General features: G+C 39.3%; 1 protein-coding gene across 2 annotated transcripts in view; it reads right to left on the bottom strand.

Annotated features, from left to right (window-relative positions):
* Window positions 1-15828, bottom strand: part of CLTC (clathrin heavy chain) — an 81155-nt gene that overhangs the window by 26063 nt on the left and 39264 nt on the right. For both annotated transcript variants that reach the window (XM_008271197.5, XM_008271198.5), the window contains exons 7-14: window positions 15218-15415; window positions 11864-12064; window positions 8807-8959; window positions 8599-8721; window positions 7837-7974; window positions 7572-7736; window positions 7246-7426; window positions 4570-4733 (exon numbers count right to left, since the gene is read on the bottom strand). In XM_008271197.5, coding sequence (XP_008269419.1) covers window positions 4570-4733; window positions 7246-7426; window positions 7572-7736; window positions 7837-7974; window positions 8599-8721; window positions 8807-8959; window positions 11864-12064; window positions 15218-15415 — 1323 coding nt within the window. The remainder of the gene's footprint in view (window positions 1-4569; window positions 4734-7245; window positions 7427-7571; window positions 7737-7836; window positions 7975-8598; window positions 8722-8806; window positions 8960-11863; window positions 12065-15217; window positions 15416-15828) is intronic.

Raw genomic sequence — 15828 nt, 5'->3', positions numbered from 1 at the left:
CTTATAGACTGACACAGAAGATGTTACAGACAGGAAGGGAAGACCTGTACTGGGCATTTACCTGATACATGTCCTGTTACATTCCACAGACATAAGGTACAGCACAAAAAACAACAGTTTCCATCAGGAATTCATTTATACACAGCGCAACATTCCTCAATAAATGATTCCTCTAAGTCAGTCTACCAAGGCAACAGACCTAGGCAGGTCAGGACTTTCCCCAATGACAGCCTCTAAGAACATTATTTTTAGGTTAGAATACAATGATTCTTAAGACTCGGGCAGCATACCAGTCACCCGATTAAAAGTTAATATGAAGATTAGTCAATGATGTGTTCAAGTGAGATAGTCAAGCAAAATCTGTGAGCTATGCTCCAATTTAAAATGGCTGTAAATCTGAAGTGGAAGTCCAGCTGCAGATTTTTCACATTAAGGAAAGTCTAAAGCAAGCATTTGTTTAGTACCATGGAAACTCTGTACTAAGGGCTGCTACAATCATTCCTAGAAAAAAAATCTGAATCTTCTTCCTATGCCAAAACTTGATTAGGTCAAGTTTTCCCAAATATTGAGCATCAACACATCAGTCTTCTTCCTTATTCTCTGATATACATATAACATATTACATATATTATTGCGTAACATAAGGGAAAACATTCTTGTAAGAAATCTATGATTAATTGTTCTCATTCTCATGTACGGGTACTTATGATTTCTGGGACGATGATAACAAACTGTATTCCAATAGAAAATCTGAAAAAGTAGTTAAAACCCAGGAAATTTTCTTGACTGCCTAATAGTGCACATGATTTCATACATGGAAGTAATATTATTAACACTTTAAATTATTTATTAAATGGTTAATTAGCCTCCAGTTATAATGGTTAAATATTCTAAGGCCCAAACTGAAAATATATAAATACATTCAGAGATTTTCTTCATGAATTTGTTCATTTAACAAACACTTATTGAGTACCCATGTATCAGATGCTATTCTTGGCATTAAAGATATAGCAGGGAACAAAGTAAGCAGAGTGCATTCCCTCAAGGGACATATGTTCTAGTGGTAGAAGTTAGTGTCTCATTCTGGTAGCTGTTATATAAAATAAAACAAGGCAGCATAAGAGGAAGGTGAGAATGGGGTAAGAATCGGTTCTATTTTAGATAGGGTAATTTGAGACATCCTCCCCATGACATCTGATTAGAAACATGAAGGTATGAAGGAAGGTCTGAGAGAAAAGTAGTCCAGGGCACAAGCAAAAGCCTGGGGCAGGACAGGGTTGTGGGAGTTCCAGGAATAGTAAGCAGGCCAGTGTAGCTGAAGCAAAAGCAGGAATGAAACAATGGCAAAAATAAGATCAAAGGTAGCAAGGAGGAATTCAAGTCTAAAAAACAGTTCTACACTTTCTACAAAGAGCTGTAATTCTATAAACTTAGGGCAAGGGTCAAATGATGCTAATTGACACTGCTTCATCCCGCACACAGGGTACTTTAAAGGAAACACATTCTACTTATCTCTGTATTCCTCACGGCTAGTACATGACTGGCATTCAGATACTTGAGATTAGCTCAAGAAGTGTTCTTCTCACTCAATTATCAAGCCACTAATACCTAAAAATTATCTTCAAGTTAAACAGTGATAGTAAGAGGCATTATAGCTACTTTTGCAGGTCAATACAGGTAAGTGAGTAAATTTAATATACTCATTCTGAGTAATGAGTAGGCTGAAAATGTTAGAAGTATCTTAATATTGAGCTCTCATCTCCAATTAAACAGAAGATAGTAGGTTTATCTTTAATTCAGGCTGGAAATTCCTTCAGTAAGTCAGAAACAAAACCAAAACCAAACCAACACACACAGAAATACCCTAGAGAAAACATTGAAATGCAGACAGATCCCACTTTATTATCAAGACCCATCAACACAGCTTAGATATTAGTAATGGTTACCCCTGAAATATAACACCTAAGGTGCATGATGAATAGTCAATGACAGAAGAAACTGAGGCGAAGGCACAATAGTTGACTTGCCTCAGATAATAACCAGACATATACTGAAAAACCAAATGATGGCTAACATTTGAAATAGAACATGTACTCAACTACTATATATCAAACTTGAACCTAATCCAAAAGTGTGGAGAGGGACTCCTCATCTAGTTATATGATAGGCGCTAGACAACTCAAGACAGACCATTCTAGCATCCAAATGAGCTTTTTCCAATATTAAGAATATCATAATTGGAGCTGGTACTGTGGCGTAACATGTAAAGCCACCGCCTGCAGTGCCAGCAACACATATTGGTGCTGGTTCAAGTCCTGGCTGCTCCATTTCTGATCTAGCTCCCTGCTAATGAACCTGGGAAAGCAGCAGAAGATGGCCCAAGTCCAGCCATTGTGGCCACTTGGGGAGTGAACCAACTGACAGAAGATCTATCTCTCCCTCTCTCTCTGTGACTCTTTCAAATAAATAATCTTAAAAAAATATAATTAAGCATATAAAGGAAAACTAAATTACCTCAAATACCAAGATCCAAGATTAAAGAAATTGTTAACTAAAATCATAAAGGTTCAGAGCTTAACAAAAGCAAAAAGAAATCAACTAAGAATCTGTTTTTAAAAAAGGAAACAAAAATGAGACTCAAAAGAGGAAGTTAACCAATGTTATGGGTATACTAGTCAAGCATAGAGAAGTCTTTCTCATTTGGAGGGTTTCTTCATCTCACACTTAAAGTCTTTGGGTTCAAATACATATCAGCCAATTTATCCAGAAAATTTGTGATAGCCAAGACAGTATAAAGGTATATATTTTTTGGAAAGTTTATCTTTTAATCTAACATGAAGGGAAATTTCACACTTTTGATAATGTCATTACAGTAAAACCCCTAAAAGTAGTACTTTCTTAAAAAGACCAATTTGTAAACACAACTACAGGTTATCTACAAACTATGGCTTGGGAGTGGGATAAGTCTAATTTTTTGAACTAAATTTCATATATATATGTAAAATATGCGCAGGTACTTAGTCTAGTGGTTAAGATACCACCATCCCATATTAGAATACCTAGGGTTAATACCTCGTGAAGCTCCTGACCCCAGCTTCCTACAAATGTAGACCCTGGAAAGACATAATGATGGCTCAAGTAATTGGGTTCCTACCACCCGCATGGGAGACCTGGATTTGAGTTCCTGGCTTGGCCTGGCCCAGTCCCAGACATTATGGGCACTTCGAGAGTGAAGAAGCAGATGGGTTGCCTCTCTTTCTCTCAAATAAAAAAGATCATAAAGAAAACATTTTGGGGGTCAGTGCTGTGGCATAGCAGGTAAAGCCACCACCTGCAGTGCCAGCATGCCATATGGGCACCAGCTCAAGTCCTGGCTGTTCCGCTTCCAATCCAACTCCCTGCTAACATGCCTGGGAAAGCAGTGGAGGACGGCCCAACTCCGTGGGCTCCTGCACCCACGTAGGAGACCTGGAAGAAGTTCCTGGTTCCTGGCTTTGTCCTGGCCCAGCCCTGGGCCGCTGCAGCCATTTGGGGAGTGAATCAGTGGAAAGAAGATCAATATTCCTCTTTCCCTCTGCCTCTCCTTCTCTGTAACTCGTTCAAATAAATAAATAAATCTTTAAAAAAAAAAAAAATTGTTTTTTTTTTCCCAATCAATTATTCCAGAAGGCAAAAAGCAAAAACAAATTGGAACTTTACATACAGTCTCTGGAATCATGTATGTATATATACATTATATATATATATATATATATCACTTTATATATATATATAGAGAGAGAGAGGGAGAAAGAGAGGGAGGGGGAGGGGGGACGGAGAGTGTGTTATCTACATATATATGGCAGGGGGAGGGTGGTGACTGGAGTGTTATATTAGTTTCCCTGGTCTTTTACAGACAGTTGCCAAGTTTAAAGCTTTATTTTCTTCACATAGTAACTGGTAAGTATGAACATAAAGCTAAAAGTTAAACATTAAACAAAATTAACTTCCCACAGGTATATTTTAGAGTTAACAATCATTAAACCATCGCTCTGCACTCACCCAACACAGGCAGTGCTTAATTCTCTGTAACAATTCATGATTCACAAAGTTGAGCTTATCTGGTTTCACCTTTACTTTATAAATTATATAGGATTAATACTTTAGCTTCTACAGTTAGGTAGATTTGATGACAGAGATAAACCCATATCCTTTAGCCAACAGACCCCTATGCCTACAAGAAAAGATCCTCAAAATGATAGAGGATCACTTAATATTCAAAAGAAAGCCTAAATGATATTCTAAAATGACAACAAAGATAAATAACTTTGGAAAGTTTCTTTGAACTGGTGCTATATTTTTCTTCTTTTAACCAGATGGTCATTTGTAAGTATTACTTACCAATTTCCTTCTCTATTTCAAAGGAAACCACAGAGTATTAAGTTTAGAAGAAATAATCCCACACACAATTTGAGCAGGCTAAAAAATCTCATGGAGAAAAAGTATATTTTAAAACTGTAACTGAACTCCTACAGAACTGCTGCTCTTCAATCCAACCAGAAAATGCATTACTCAAAAACAGTTACTTACCTTGAGAAAATTTTTGACTCGCTCAGGATCATAGCAGTTGCTTTCTCTGCAGATTCTTTCTACTTCTTTGATTTGCCCAGTCTTGCAAGCTGCCTGAATATACTTAAAGTGTACATCTGGGTCCTGGCTAAAGTTAACAATGGATCCCAGAAAATAAAAGAGACCTTAAAGAAATAAATAATTGAAATTAAATATAGGTGTATTGTTGAAAACAGAACTGAAAAATATCCAAGCAATTAAAAACAAACTGTTTCACTTAACAGTCCCAGATACTGGTATGAATCAGTTGCTGAAAGTGTTCGATAAGGGAGCTGGCATTGTGGCATAGTGGGTTGGGCCACCACCTGTGATGCTTGCATGCCAAATGGGTGCTGGTTCAAGTCTCAGCTGCACTACTGCCCATCCAGTTCCCCAATGCTTCAGTGAGGCCCAGCCATGGTTGTTGCGGCCATTTGGGGAATGAACCAGCTAATTGAAAATCTCTCTCCCTGCCACTTCTCCCTCCTTCTCTCCCCCTAAATTCCTCTAACTGCCTTTCAAACAAACAGATAAATCTTTAACCCAAAAAAACTCAGGGGACGTTGTTGGGCATAGTAACCCAAGCCTCCGCCTGTGGTGCCAGCTTCCCATATGGGCGCTGGTTCAAGTCTCAGATGCTCCTCTCCCAATCCAGCTCTCTGCTTATGGCCTGGGAAAGCAGTGGAAGATGGCTCCAGTGCAGGCCCCTGCATCTGCGTGGGAGACCTAAAAGAAGCTCCTGGAGTCAGACTGGCTCAGCTCTGGCAACTGTGGCCACTTTGGAAGTGAAATAGCAGATGGAAGACCTTTCTCTCTGTCTCTCCCTCTGTCTGTAACTCTACCTCTTAAATAAATAAAGGATATGTTAAAAAAACAACAACAACTCAGGAATAATTAATCCAGTCCAATTAAGTGATTACTCCAATAAAGTACAGAATTTAGAAATAGGGGAAGTTAATTATTACATAATATTTTATATGAGAAATTTTAAATAAAGTCCCCTATTATCAGATACTTATCCATGTACAGTTAATAGGAAATATACAAAAATAATCTGGAAAGAATTTAATCAAGTGCTTTTCAATAAAGCTTTATGGGGTCAGCACTGCGGAATAATGAGTAAAGATGCTGCCTGCAGTGCCACCATCCCGTATGGGTGCCGGTTCAAGTTCCAGTGTTCTACCTCTGATCCAGCTCTCTGCTATGGTCTGGGAAAGCAGAAGAAGATGGCCCAAGTCTTTGGGCCTCTGCACCCTCTTGGGAGACCCGGAAGAAGCTTCTGGCTCCTGGCTTCATAGAGGTCTAGCTCCTGCCATTGCAGCCATTTGGGGAATAAACCAGCAGAAGGAAGTCCTTTCTCTCTCTGCCTCTGCACAACTCTGCTTTTCAAGTTATTAAAAAAAAATTAAAGCTTTCTGCATGATAAAAATGTTCTCTGTGGTGTCCAATATGGTAGCCACTAATACATGTGGTTTTTAGGCAATTCAAACATGGCAAGAGAGAGTGAAGAAATTTTAAACTTTATTTAATGTAATTAAATTACATTTAAATAGCTCCATGTGCCTAGTGGCTATCATACTACAGTGTAAATTTAGTGTGCAGTGCACATTCAGTAACTGTGAAAATTAAGAAAGTGAATATAGAATCCTTTCTTCTGTCTAGAGGAGTACTACTACTATTATAACAACAACAACAACAAAGAAAAGAAAAGAAAAGAAAAACCAGGGATCAGAATTTAGGTGAATCTAAGGAGTCACCCAATGGTGATTCCACTAGTACTCTGCACATCAGTGGTTATCAATTAAGGTAACTTTCCTCCCAGGTGACATTTAGAAATGTCTGGAGACATTTTTGGCTGTCACAGCTGGTTTAACTGATGCTACTGGTTAGAAGCCAATGAAGCTGCTAAATATCCTACTTGCACACAACAACCTGCATGCAACTATGATTCAGCTCCCAATGTCAACAGTACAAAGACTGAGAACCCCTACTATAAAGTGAAAAGTCACAAAATGTTCTTGGGTAGAATTATTTGTCATTATAAAAGCCTATATGAAACATTATAACTGGTCATTAGTCTCCAGATCTTATAAAACTATGATAAAACTATACATACTTTTCTCTTAAAACTCCGCCTTTAATTCACCTATAAAATCTCCAAGCAATTCACTATATTCTTAAGATTTAATGTATAAGGGCCTTAATAATCTTAATAAAATTTAAAATATGAATATGCTCCATAAAATTAAGCTATTAGATGCAATTTCTAATGGTCTGATCATAACCCTCTCCTTGGCTATCTTAATTTTTAAAAACTCAAACCTGGGACAGCATTGTGGCACAGCAGGTCAAACTGCAGCCTGTAACACCAGCATACCATATGAGTGCCAGTTCGAGTCCCAGCTGTTCTACTTCTGATCCAGCTTCTTACTTACTCACTTAGGAAAGCAGCAGAGGATGGCCCAAGTGTTTGGGCCCCTGCATCCACAGGGGAGATCTGGAAGAAGTTCCTGACTTCAGCCTAGCCCAGCCCCAACCCCTGTAGCCATTTGAGAAATGAACCATTGGATGGAAGACCTCTTTCCCTCCCTCTCTGTTACTCTGCTTTCAAATAAATGAATCTTAACAAAAAAAACCCCACAAACACTTATTATTTACCTTCAAAGCTCTTGAATGATTCAAAAAGTTCAATCAGAGATTGAGTTGATAGCTGTTCATGATACTTAGAAGCCACCTGAACACAGATCTGTAGATTCTGACGAATATTAGCAGACAGCATGGCTCTGAGACATTCTAGGGAGTCTTCTACTGATAAGGACCCAAAGTAATTCACTAACCACTAGAGGACAAAAGAAAGAAAGAAACAAAGAAACTGTGTTGAATCTCATGGTGATATGAAATTAGTATCATCCAGTACCACCAAAACATTTTCAATATGCCAGTAATTCATAACTAACATTTTTTTAGGTAAGAAACTGAAATACCTCAGGGTTAAGAAGATGGGTGTGAACAACTGCACGCTTTATGTCATACAGATCAGTGAAGTGCTCCAACGCACGCTGCAGCAGGCCAGCCTTTTCACACAACTGAGCAATATGAGCTCGGTCATAATGCGTGAACATCTGATTCCCTAGGATAGCATCTGCAACCTATAAAACCACAGACAGGAGTTTATTTGACACCAATCTGCAAACTCTGAATAACAGTAAAATAGTGCTGGAAACATGTCTAAAAAACAAAATCACATACTTGAGGTGCATGCATAAGGTTCATCTCGAGCAATCGTGTCTGTAAAGGACCTTCAGACGGGCGATTGTTCTTCAGAGCATCAAGCAAGAACGCAGTACATTGTTGAATGAGATTGTATTCCATAAAGACGTCTACAATCTACAGAAACAGAAAACACAGAAACTGCTCTAAGATACTATTGACAATGTCAATGAAATTATGCATAATCTCTTCTATTACATATAAAAACTCAAGGCCAGATTTACAGAATATTATTTGAACAACATAATCTCACACTTAAGAATACATTTTTGTCCTCTGGAGAACTTAATTGCTTTTAGTAAAAACAACTACAAAATATTTCAAGATATTATAGCAAAATGTAATCAAGTTGATGCATTTAAAATTTTTATGAACTTGTAAAAACAAAAAACATAAACAATAAGAACTTTGACTCACACTTCCTATATGCATCTCTTCTGTCTCTCATCACCCAGTGGCAGTCACTATCCTGTTTTTCATTTTTAAAATACACATCTCTAAGGAAGACAGTATGTTTTATATGTTTTTCAACAGTACATAGATGGTTTTCACACTGTCCATTCTTCTGCAGCTTGCTTTTTACGTAAGACATGTTAGGTTTATCCAAGTATACAGGCACAGCTCTAATTTCTAAAAACTGAAAGTTCAATCCAATCTTCTCCAAAGTGTTTAAAAGTCAAATCCCCCCAAACTGTGCATGCACTTCCATCAATTCTACAGAATACATTTTAAGGCCATTACCTGTGTGATATCAGCAAGAGGCTCCTCATCCTGCACTAACATCTGTGCAAACTGCTGTCCCTGATCTGGACTGATGCGCATTACATTTCTCAGCAAAAAGATCCAGTCTGGGGTATATCCAACCTAAAAATGGACAAAGACTGTAAGTCCTATTGCAACGTTTCATTTTTATAGTATTTAAATACTCTTATTGTTTCACTGAACTCACCTTTTTAGCATATAACACAATCTTCTGGACTTGTCCTGTTTCTGCAAAGCACTGAATGACTTTATTTGGGACATTAGCCCTCAGGTAAACACTAAGTGCCAAAGTAGGGTCCACAGATTTCACAAGATCACCCAGTTCTTCAGAACACTCCAGCTATCAACAAGAAAGAGAGATTAGTGACCCATGAATCATTTTAAAAATGAGCAACTGACACCACCTCCCTATAAATAATAGCTAATGTGATAGGCACTTACTCAATTTCCCAAAATACATTAAAAAGATGCAGGGACTGTGGTTGGTAAAGACTCAATTTGTATTCACAGCAATGTCTCAGGAGAATTCTCCTCCTGACCTACTTAAATAAATATTAAAAAGCTCACCAAGACTGTGTGACTACAGATATTATCAACTATGTGCCTTATTTAAAGTAGAATCTTGCACATGTAAGAATATTCCTTTATCATACTCACATGATCCCAATTTTTCAAAAATAAAGCAATTTTTGGCTGGCGCCGTGGCTCACTAGGCTAATCCTCCGCCTGCGGCACTGGCACCCCAGGTTCTAGTCCCAGTCGGGGCACTGGATTCTGTCCCAGTTGCTCCTCTTCCAGTCCAGCTCTCTGCTGTGGCCCGGGAAGGCAGTGGAGGATGGCCCAAGTCCTTGGGTCCTGCACTTGCATGGGAGACCAGGAGGAAGCACCTGGCTCCCTCCCGGCTTCGGATCAGCGCAGCCCGCTGGCAGTAGCAGCCATTTAGGGGGTGAACCAACGGAAGGAAGACCTTTCTCTCTCTCTCTCTCTTTCACTGTCTAACTCTGCCTGTTACTGAGAGGCTCAACAGGTTTACTGTAATGATGATTATCACAACTAGTTTGTAACCTATGTGTCTAAACAATCTAGTTTAATTATCTTCTCAAATTTAGGACTTAAGGTTAAAGACAGTACATTCTAATTTCACAGGGTCAAACATAAAAATTTTGGAATTTGTAGGCAATATATAACTCCCTCTCCACCATTCAATCTGCCTTATTCAGTCAGCTGCCCAATTTGGAAATTAGTCTTCTAATAGAGTTCCGCTTTACAAATTAAAGAGTGGATTTTCCACTTTCAAATGTTACTTCAGAGACGGACAAGTCTTTATAAAAAATAAGTTTTATGAGGCTATACAACCTAACTGAACATGCTCACTAATGAAGAGTTGACCACTGTCTAACACAAAAAGATCCCAAATGATCACTGACAAAAAAATGTAATGATACCCACAAAGCTTTCATCCTGTTACGCAGATCAACCAAGCAACTTGGCCAATCCCAAACCTCCTTAGGTCAAACTATTAGGACAAATTTGAAAAAGTTCCTCAGGTGGCTAGCAACTATTCTTCAGCAGAGACTCCTGTCCCAGCATTCCAACTCTGAGGAACTATCCTCCAGTATCCTGTAAGATTACCAGAGGCGGGGTCAAGAAATGAGGACTTAGAACTAGCAATGTAAAAATACTTCCAATAGGGGCCGGCACTGTGGCACAGGTTAGTCCTTTGCCCTCGGGGCCAGCATCCCATAGGGGTACCAATTCTAGTCCCAGCTGCTCCTCTTCCAATCCAGCTCTCTGCTATGGCTTGGGAAAGCAGTAGAAGATGGCTCAAGAGTTTGGGCCCCTGCACCCATGTGGGAGACTTGGAAGAAGCTCCTGGCTCCTGGTCTGAGAAAGGCGCAGCTCCAGCCATTGCAGCCATTTGGGGAGTGAACCATCGGATGGAAGACCTTTCTCTCTGTCTCCTCTCCCTCAAACTGTCTGTAACTCTACCTCTCAAATAAATAAAATCTTTAAAAAAATACTTTCAACATACATTAATGCTGAAAGGTATAATACAATTAAGTTATTCACCATTCAGAGTGCTTGAAATACTGCTGTCTCAGTGCTTGACAATTCTATACTATAATGGTGTAGAAAGGCATTTTTTAAAAATGGTGGTATGAAAGGATCAACACTGATGGATGGCTTAAACCTGATGTTTTACAAATAAATAATATCTACAGTTTGATCCTTAGTCACTATTCCACATAATAATGTGCTCTATAAAGTATGGTACTGTGACATGAACTGTGCTAAGAGAAATTAGTAAGTACTAACTGGATATAAGAAAATAGGGAGCGGCCAGTGCTGTGGCATAGCAGATAAAGCCGCCGCCTGCAGTGCTGGCATCTAACACGGGGGCTGTTCAAGTCCCAGCTGCTCCACTTCTGATCCAGCTCCCTAACAACGTGCCAAAGAAAGCAGTGGAAGATGGCCCAAGTCCTTGGACCCCTGGACCCACATGAGAGACCCAGAAGAAGCTCCTGGCACCTGGCGGATGGAAGACTTCTCTCTCTCTGTCTCTGCCTCTCTAATTTTTTAAAGTTTCATATTTAAATTTCAAAAAAACAAGTTAACTTTTTTGTGTAACACTAATTAACATTCTGTGAAAACACTTTGGAAAACAGTATTTCACTGCTAACTGCACATCCTGTTGTCTTGTTAATATGTATGACACAAAATTTTATATACCATGTTTTCCTTACATATCCAAATATGTTTACCAGCAGCAAATACAACAATTTTGATGATGTTTAGAAGTTCTAAAAGAAATCATTAAAACACTTGTACAGATAGAAGTACTGTGTATCTTAAGTGCAGAATATGGGAGGTATTCTTATGTTACTACGTCCAAATGAGTCCCCCATACATTAAGAAATGATTACATGCTGAAGGAAGCATCTCATAAGCTTTTCCTAAAGCAAAAGGACAGCAATCTGCTTCCTCGTTAGTAGTTTTAACCTCTTATCAAGAATCCTGAATTCCACTTCAAAACCTAAACAAAACAATGATATCTTACCTCAACATACACTAAAATAAATATATTTTCAAAAGAAAGTAAGTACATACAATGAATGCTTATGCTGTTTTTATAAGCAATAAACAGATGAGGACATTTTGGTGCAGGTTAAATAAATGAATGTTACTTGTTAACACTGTATCTAACTGAATCAAAGCAAAATTATGTCAATACAAAGTAATGTACCTTATCTTCTTTTAACCATTTCTCCAAAAGTTGTTTCCGACCTTGTTGAAGTACAGGTCTACACAGCTCTAAAGATTCATACTTGTTTAGCTGTCCCTGGTCCAAAAGGATTCCAAAGTACTGAAGTAGAGGAGAAGTCTGACCTGGCTGGGCTGGGACACTCTGGAACCGACGAATGGTGTCTGGAGTACGCAAGATTCCCTTTAACAATGAGAAATATTAAGCTTACTCAAAAGTGAACCAAATATCACACTAATTACTCCACAGATCACTTAGGGCACTCCTTAAGCATGAACTGATCTATTAACACCCGATTTCAAATCTACACCATGTATAATAAAGACTCAGTCATATTTGTCCTATCTCTGGTTCAATGCTATAAAACCGATCAGAATCAGAAATATATCTTTTTATAAATGTAAAAGAGTAAGTAATAATAATAGAACAGTTATGGTTATTATTCCAAGTTTATATCAAGTACAAATTTTATAGCTAATAATAGTCTGGGGGCCGGCACTGTGGCTTAGTGGGTAAGTCTCTACCTGTGGTGCAATATCCCATATGGGCGCTGGTTCATTTCCCAACTGCTCCTCTTCCCATCCAGTTCTCTGCTTATGGTCTTGGAAAGCAATAGAAGATGGCCCAAACACTTGGGCTCCTGCACCCATGTGGGAGACCTCGAAGAAGCAACTGACTCCTGGCTTTGGATTGTCCTACCTCCGGTCATTTGGAGAGTGAACCAGTGGATGAAAGACCTTTCTCTCTGTCTCTCCCGCTGTCTGTAATCTACCTCTCAAATAAAATAAATAAGATCTTAAAAAAAAATTGAAATTGTTAATTCAGTCCAACACCAACCAACATCAAAGGTGACGGGAAGGAGCTGGCGCTGTGGCATAGCCAGTAAAGCCACGGCTTACAGTGCTGGCACCCCAAATGAGCACCAATTGAGTCCCAGCTGCTCCACTTTTGATTCCATTCTGCTGTGGCCTGGGAAAGCAGCAGAACATGGCCCAAGTCCTTGGGCCCCTGCACCCACGTGGGAGACTCCGAAGAAGCTTCTGATCAGCACAGCCCCAGCCATTATGGCCAACTGGGAAGTGAACCAGTGGATGGAAGACCTCTCTCTCTGCCTCCAGCCCTGTGTATTTATTTCAAATAAATAAGTAAATCTTTACAAAAAAATAAAAAGGTGATAGAAATTGATTAAGTCCAATTTCTTATAGCTCCACCTATCACAAACAGGACAGGAATTGTTTAATTTTCAATTTTTGTAAATAAAATCGCTAGTTATCATTTATGAAGTCCAAGAATGTTACATCTAAATAACTAAACATTATTTTATCTATGTAAGCCACACCTGGAAAGATCTACATATTCTTCCTACAAGGGAAGGGATGGAACATTTGGTGTGAGTGATTCTGAAACTGCTTGGGATGTTTCAATCTCAGGGTGACAGCAGTTCCAGTCCCAGCTCCAATACCAATTCCAGCTTCCTGTAATGTACATCTTGGGGAAACAAGCAACTGGGTTCCTGTCACCCAAGTGGGAGACCTGAACTAAGTTCCCAGATCCTTGTTTTGGCCTGGCCCAGTCCCAGCTGTTGGGAAGTGAACAAAGAGTTGGAGAGATCTGCCTCTCTTTCTCTCATTTTCCAAGTAAACCTTTTTTTTTTTTTTTTTTAAAGAATTATTTATTTGAAAGTCAGAGTTACACACACAGAGTAGGAAAGGCAAAGAGAGACAGAGAGAGAGAGGTTTTCCATTCTGTTGATTCACTCCCCAAATGACCGCAACAGCCACAGATGAGCTGATCTGAAGCCAGGAGCCAAGAGCTTCTTCCAGGTCTCCCACGTGGGTGCAGGGGCCCAAGGACTTAGTCCATCTTGTACTGCTTTCCCAGGCCACAGCAGAGAGCTGGATCAGAAGAGGAGCAGTCAGGACTCGAACTGGCATCCATATGGGATTCTGGAGCTGCAGGCCGCGGCTTTAACCCGCTGTGCCACAGCACCGGCCCCAACCAAATAAATCGTTTTAAGAATTATTTTTAAAGCAAACAAGATCTACAGTATAGAAAAGTAATTAATCAAATGTAGAGGCACTAACAAGTAACTGTCATATTCTTCTAAAGGAAAACATAACATAAAAATGGTTAGTCATAGGATGGCGTTGTGGTATAGCAGTGAAGCCACCGCCCACGGTGCTGGCATCCCATATGGGTACTAGTTGGGAGTCTCAGCTGTTCCACTTCAAATCCAGCTCCCTGTTCATGTGCCTGGGAAAGCAGCAGAAGACGGCCTAAGAGCTTGGGTCCCTGAACCCATATGGGAGACCCCAAAGAAGCTCCTGGCTTCAGACATGCCCAGCTACGGCCACTGCAGTTATTTGGAGTGAACCAGCAGAGGGAAGATCTCCCACCACTACCTCATCATGTACCTCTGCCTTTCAAATGTTGGCAAGGATGTGGGGGAAAAGGCACCCTAATCCACTGTTGGTGGGAACATAATCTGGTGTAGCCACTGTGGAAGACAGTATGGACATACCTCAGAAATCTGAATATAGACCTATCATATGATCCAGCCATTCCACTTGTGAGAATGTATCCAAACCAAAGGAAATCAGCATCTGAAGAGTTTTCTGTACCCCATGTTCACTGAAGCACAATTCACAAAAGCTAAGACATGTAATCATCCTAGATGTCCATCACCTGTTGCCTGGATAAAGAAACTATGGTATATACACACGATGGGGGTACTACTCAGATATAAAAAAATATGAAATCCTGTCTTTTGCAACAAGATGGATGCAACTGGAAACCATTATACTTAGAGAAATAAGCCAGTCCCAAAAAGGCAGATATCATTTTTTTCCCTGATCCGAGGAAACTAACAGAGTACCTAAAATGTAATGTTTAAGAGTGAAATGGAAATTTTGAGATTCGATGATTGTTTACAGTCCTTGCCTCTTCAGTTGAGGAACAGCTTTTTTTCTTCCTCTTCAAACTATTTGTTGAACTCTTTTACTTAGTGTAGGGTTAACTATATGATCATTAAGTAAATTGAAAATGGATCTTTGTAAAAATTAAGAGTGGGAATGTGATAGGGAGGAGGAAGAAGGGTTGGAGCTTGGATGGGAGGCAGGATAGGGGGAGAAGTATCCCTACATTCCTAAATCTGTATATATGAAATATACGAAACTTGTATAACAAATAAAATTTTAAAAAAACAAAGAAATTTTCAAATAAAAAGAAGAAAAATGGTTAGTTTCTTTGTAAAAAATGGTTCTGCTTCCAGTGGTATCAAACAGAAACTATGAATGTTAATCCAATCACGAAAACTTCAGTTTCAGGGTTGCTCACCTTTGGTGCATTAGCAGCCACCTTTGCTGCCTCTGAGTAATTTCCCTGGGCAAAAAGAGCATTAAATTTCCGAGCAAAGAGTTCTTCAGCACCAGCTAGGTTGTTACGGACAGCCATTCTCAAGGCCAAATCAGGATTTTGTAGGACATTGGTGATATAAGGAATGATGTTTTCTTCTTCCACACACACTGACAGAACCTACAATTTAAAGAATAAAAAATACCTGTAAATGAGAGCTGCTTTCTTGCTACCATTAAAAAAAATCAATTTTTAAAAAGAAAAACAAAAAAGACCAGGAAAGAAAAGATTAAGCAGATTTAAAAACAAATGCCATGGGGATGCTAAGACACTGAAGGATTCCTAAATTATGACCATTTGGTAACACAAATAACTTCATATTGCACAAACTCTTTTTGTTTTAATATCATCCATTCATTTTTAACATGGTCAATATCAAAGATTAAGATTTCCACTTGGGGCTGGTGTTGTGGTAGGCTAATCCTCCGCCTGCAGCATCGGCATCCCATATGGGTACCGGTTCTAGTCCAGGCTGCTCCTCTTCCAATCCAGTTTTCTGTTATGGCCTGGGAAAGCAGTGGAGGATGGCACAA

The sequence above is a fragment of the Oryctolagus cuniculus genome, chromosome 17 (assembly GCF_051225735.1).
Source record: "Oryctolagus cuniculus isolate XC-2025 breed Fujian yellow rabbit chromosome 17, ASM5122573v1, whole genome shotgun sequence".
Lineage (NCBI taxonomy): Eukaryota > Metazoa > Chordata > Mammalia > Lagomorpha > Leporidae > Oryctolagus > Oryctolagus cuniculus.
The sequence above is the reverse complement of the archived record's forward strand: the minus strand, read 5'-3'. Positions and strand labels throughout refer to the sequence as shown.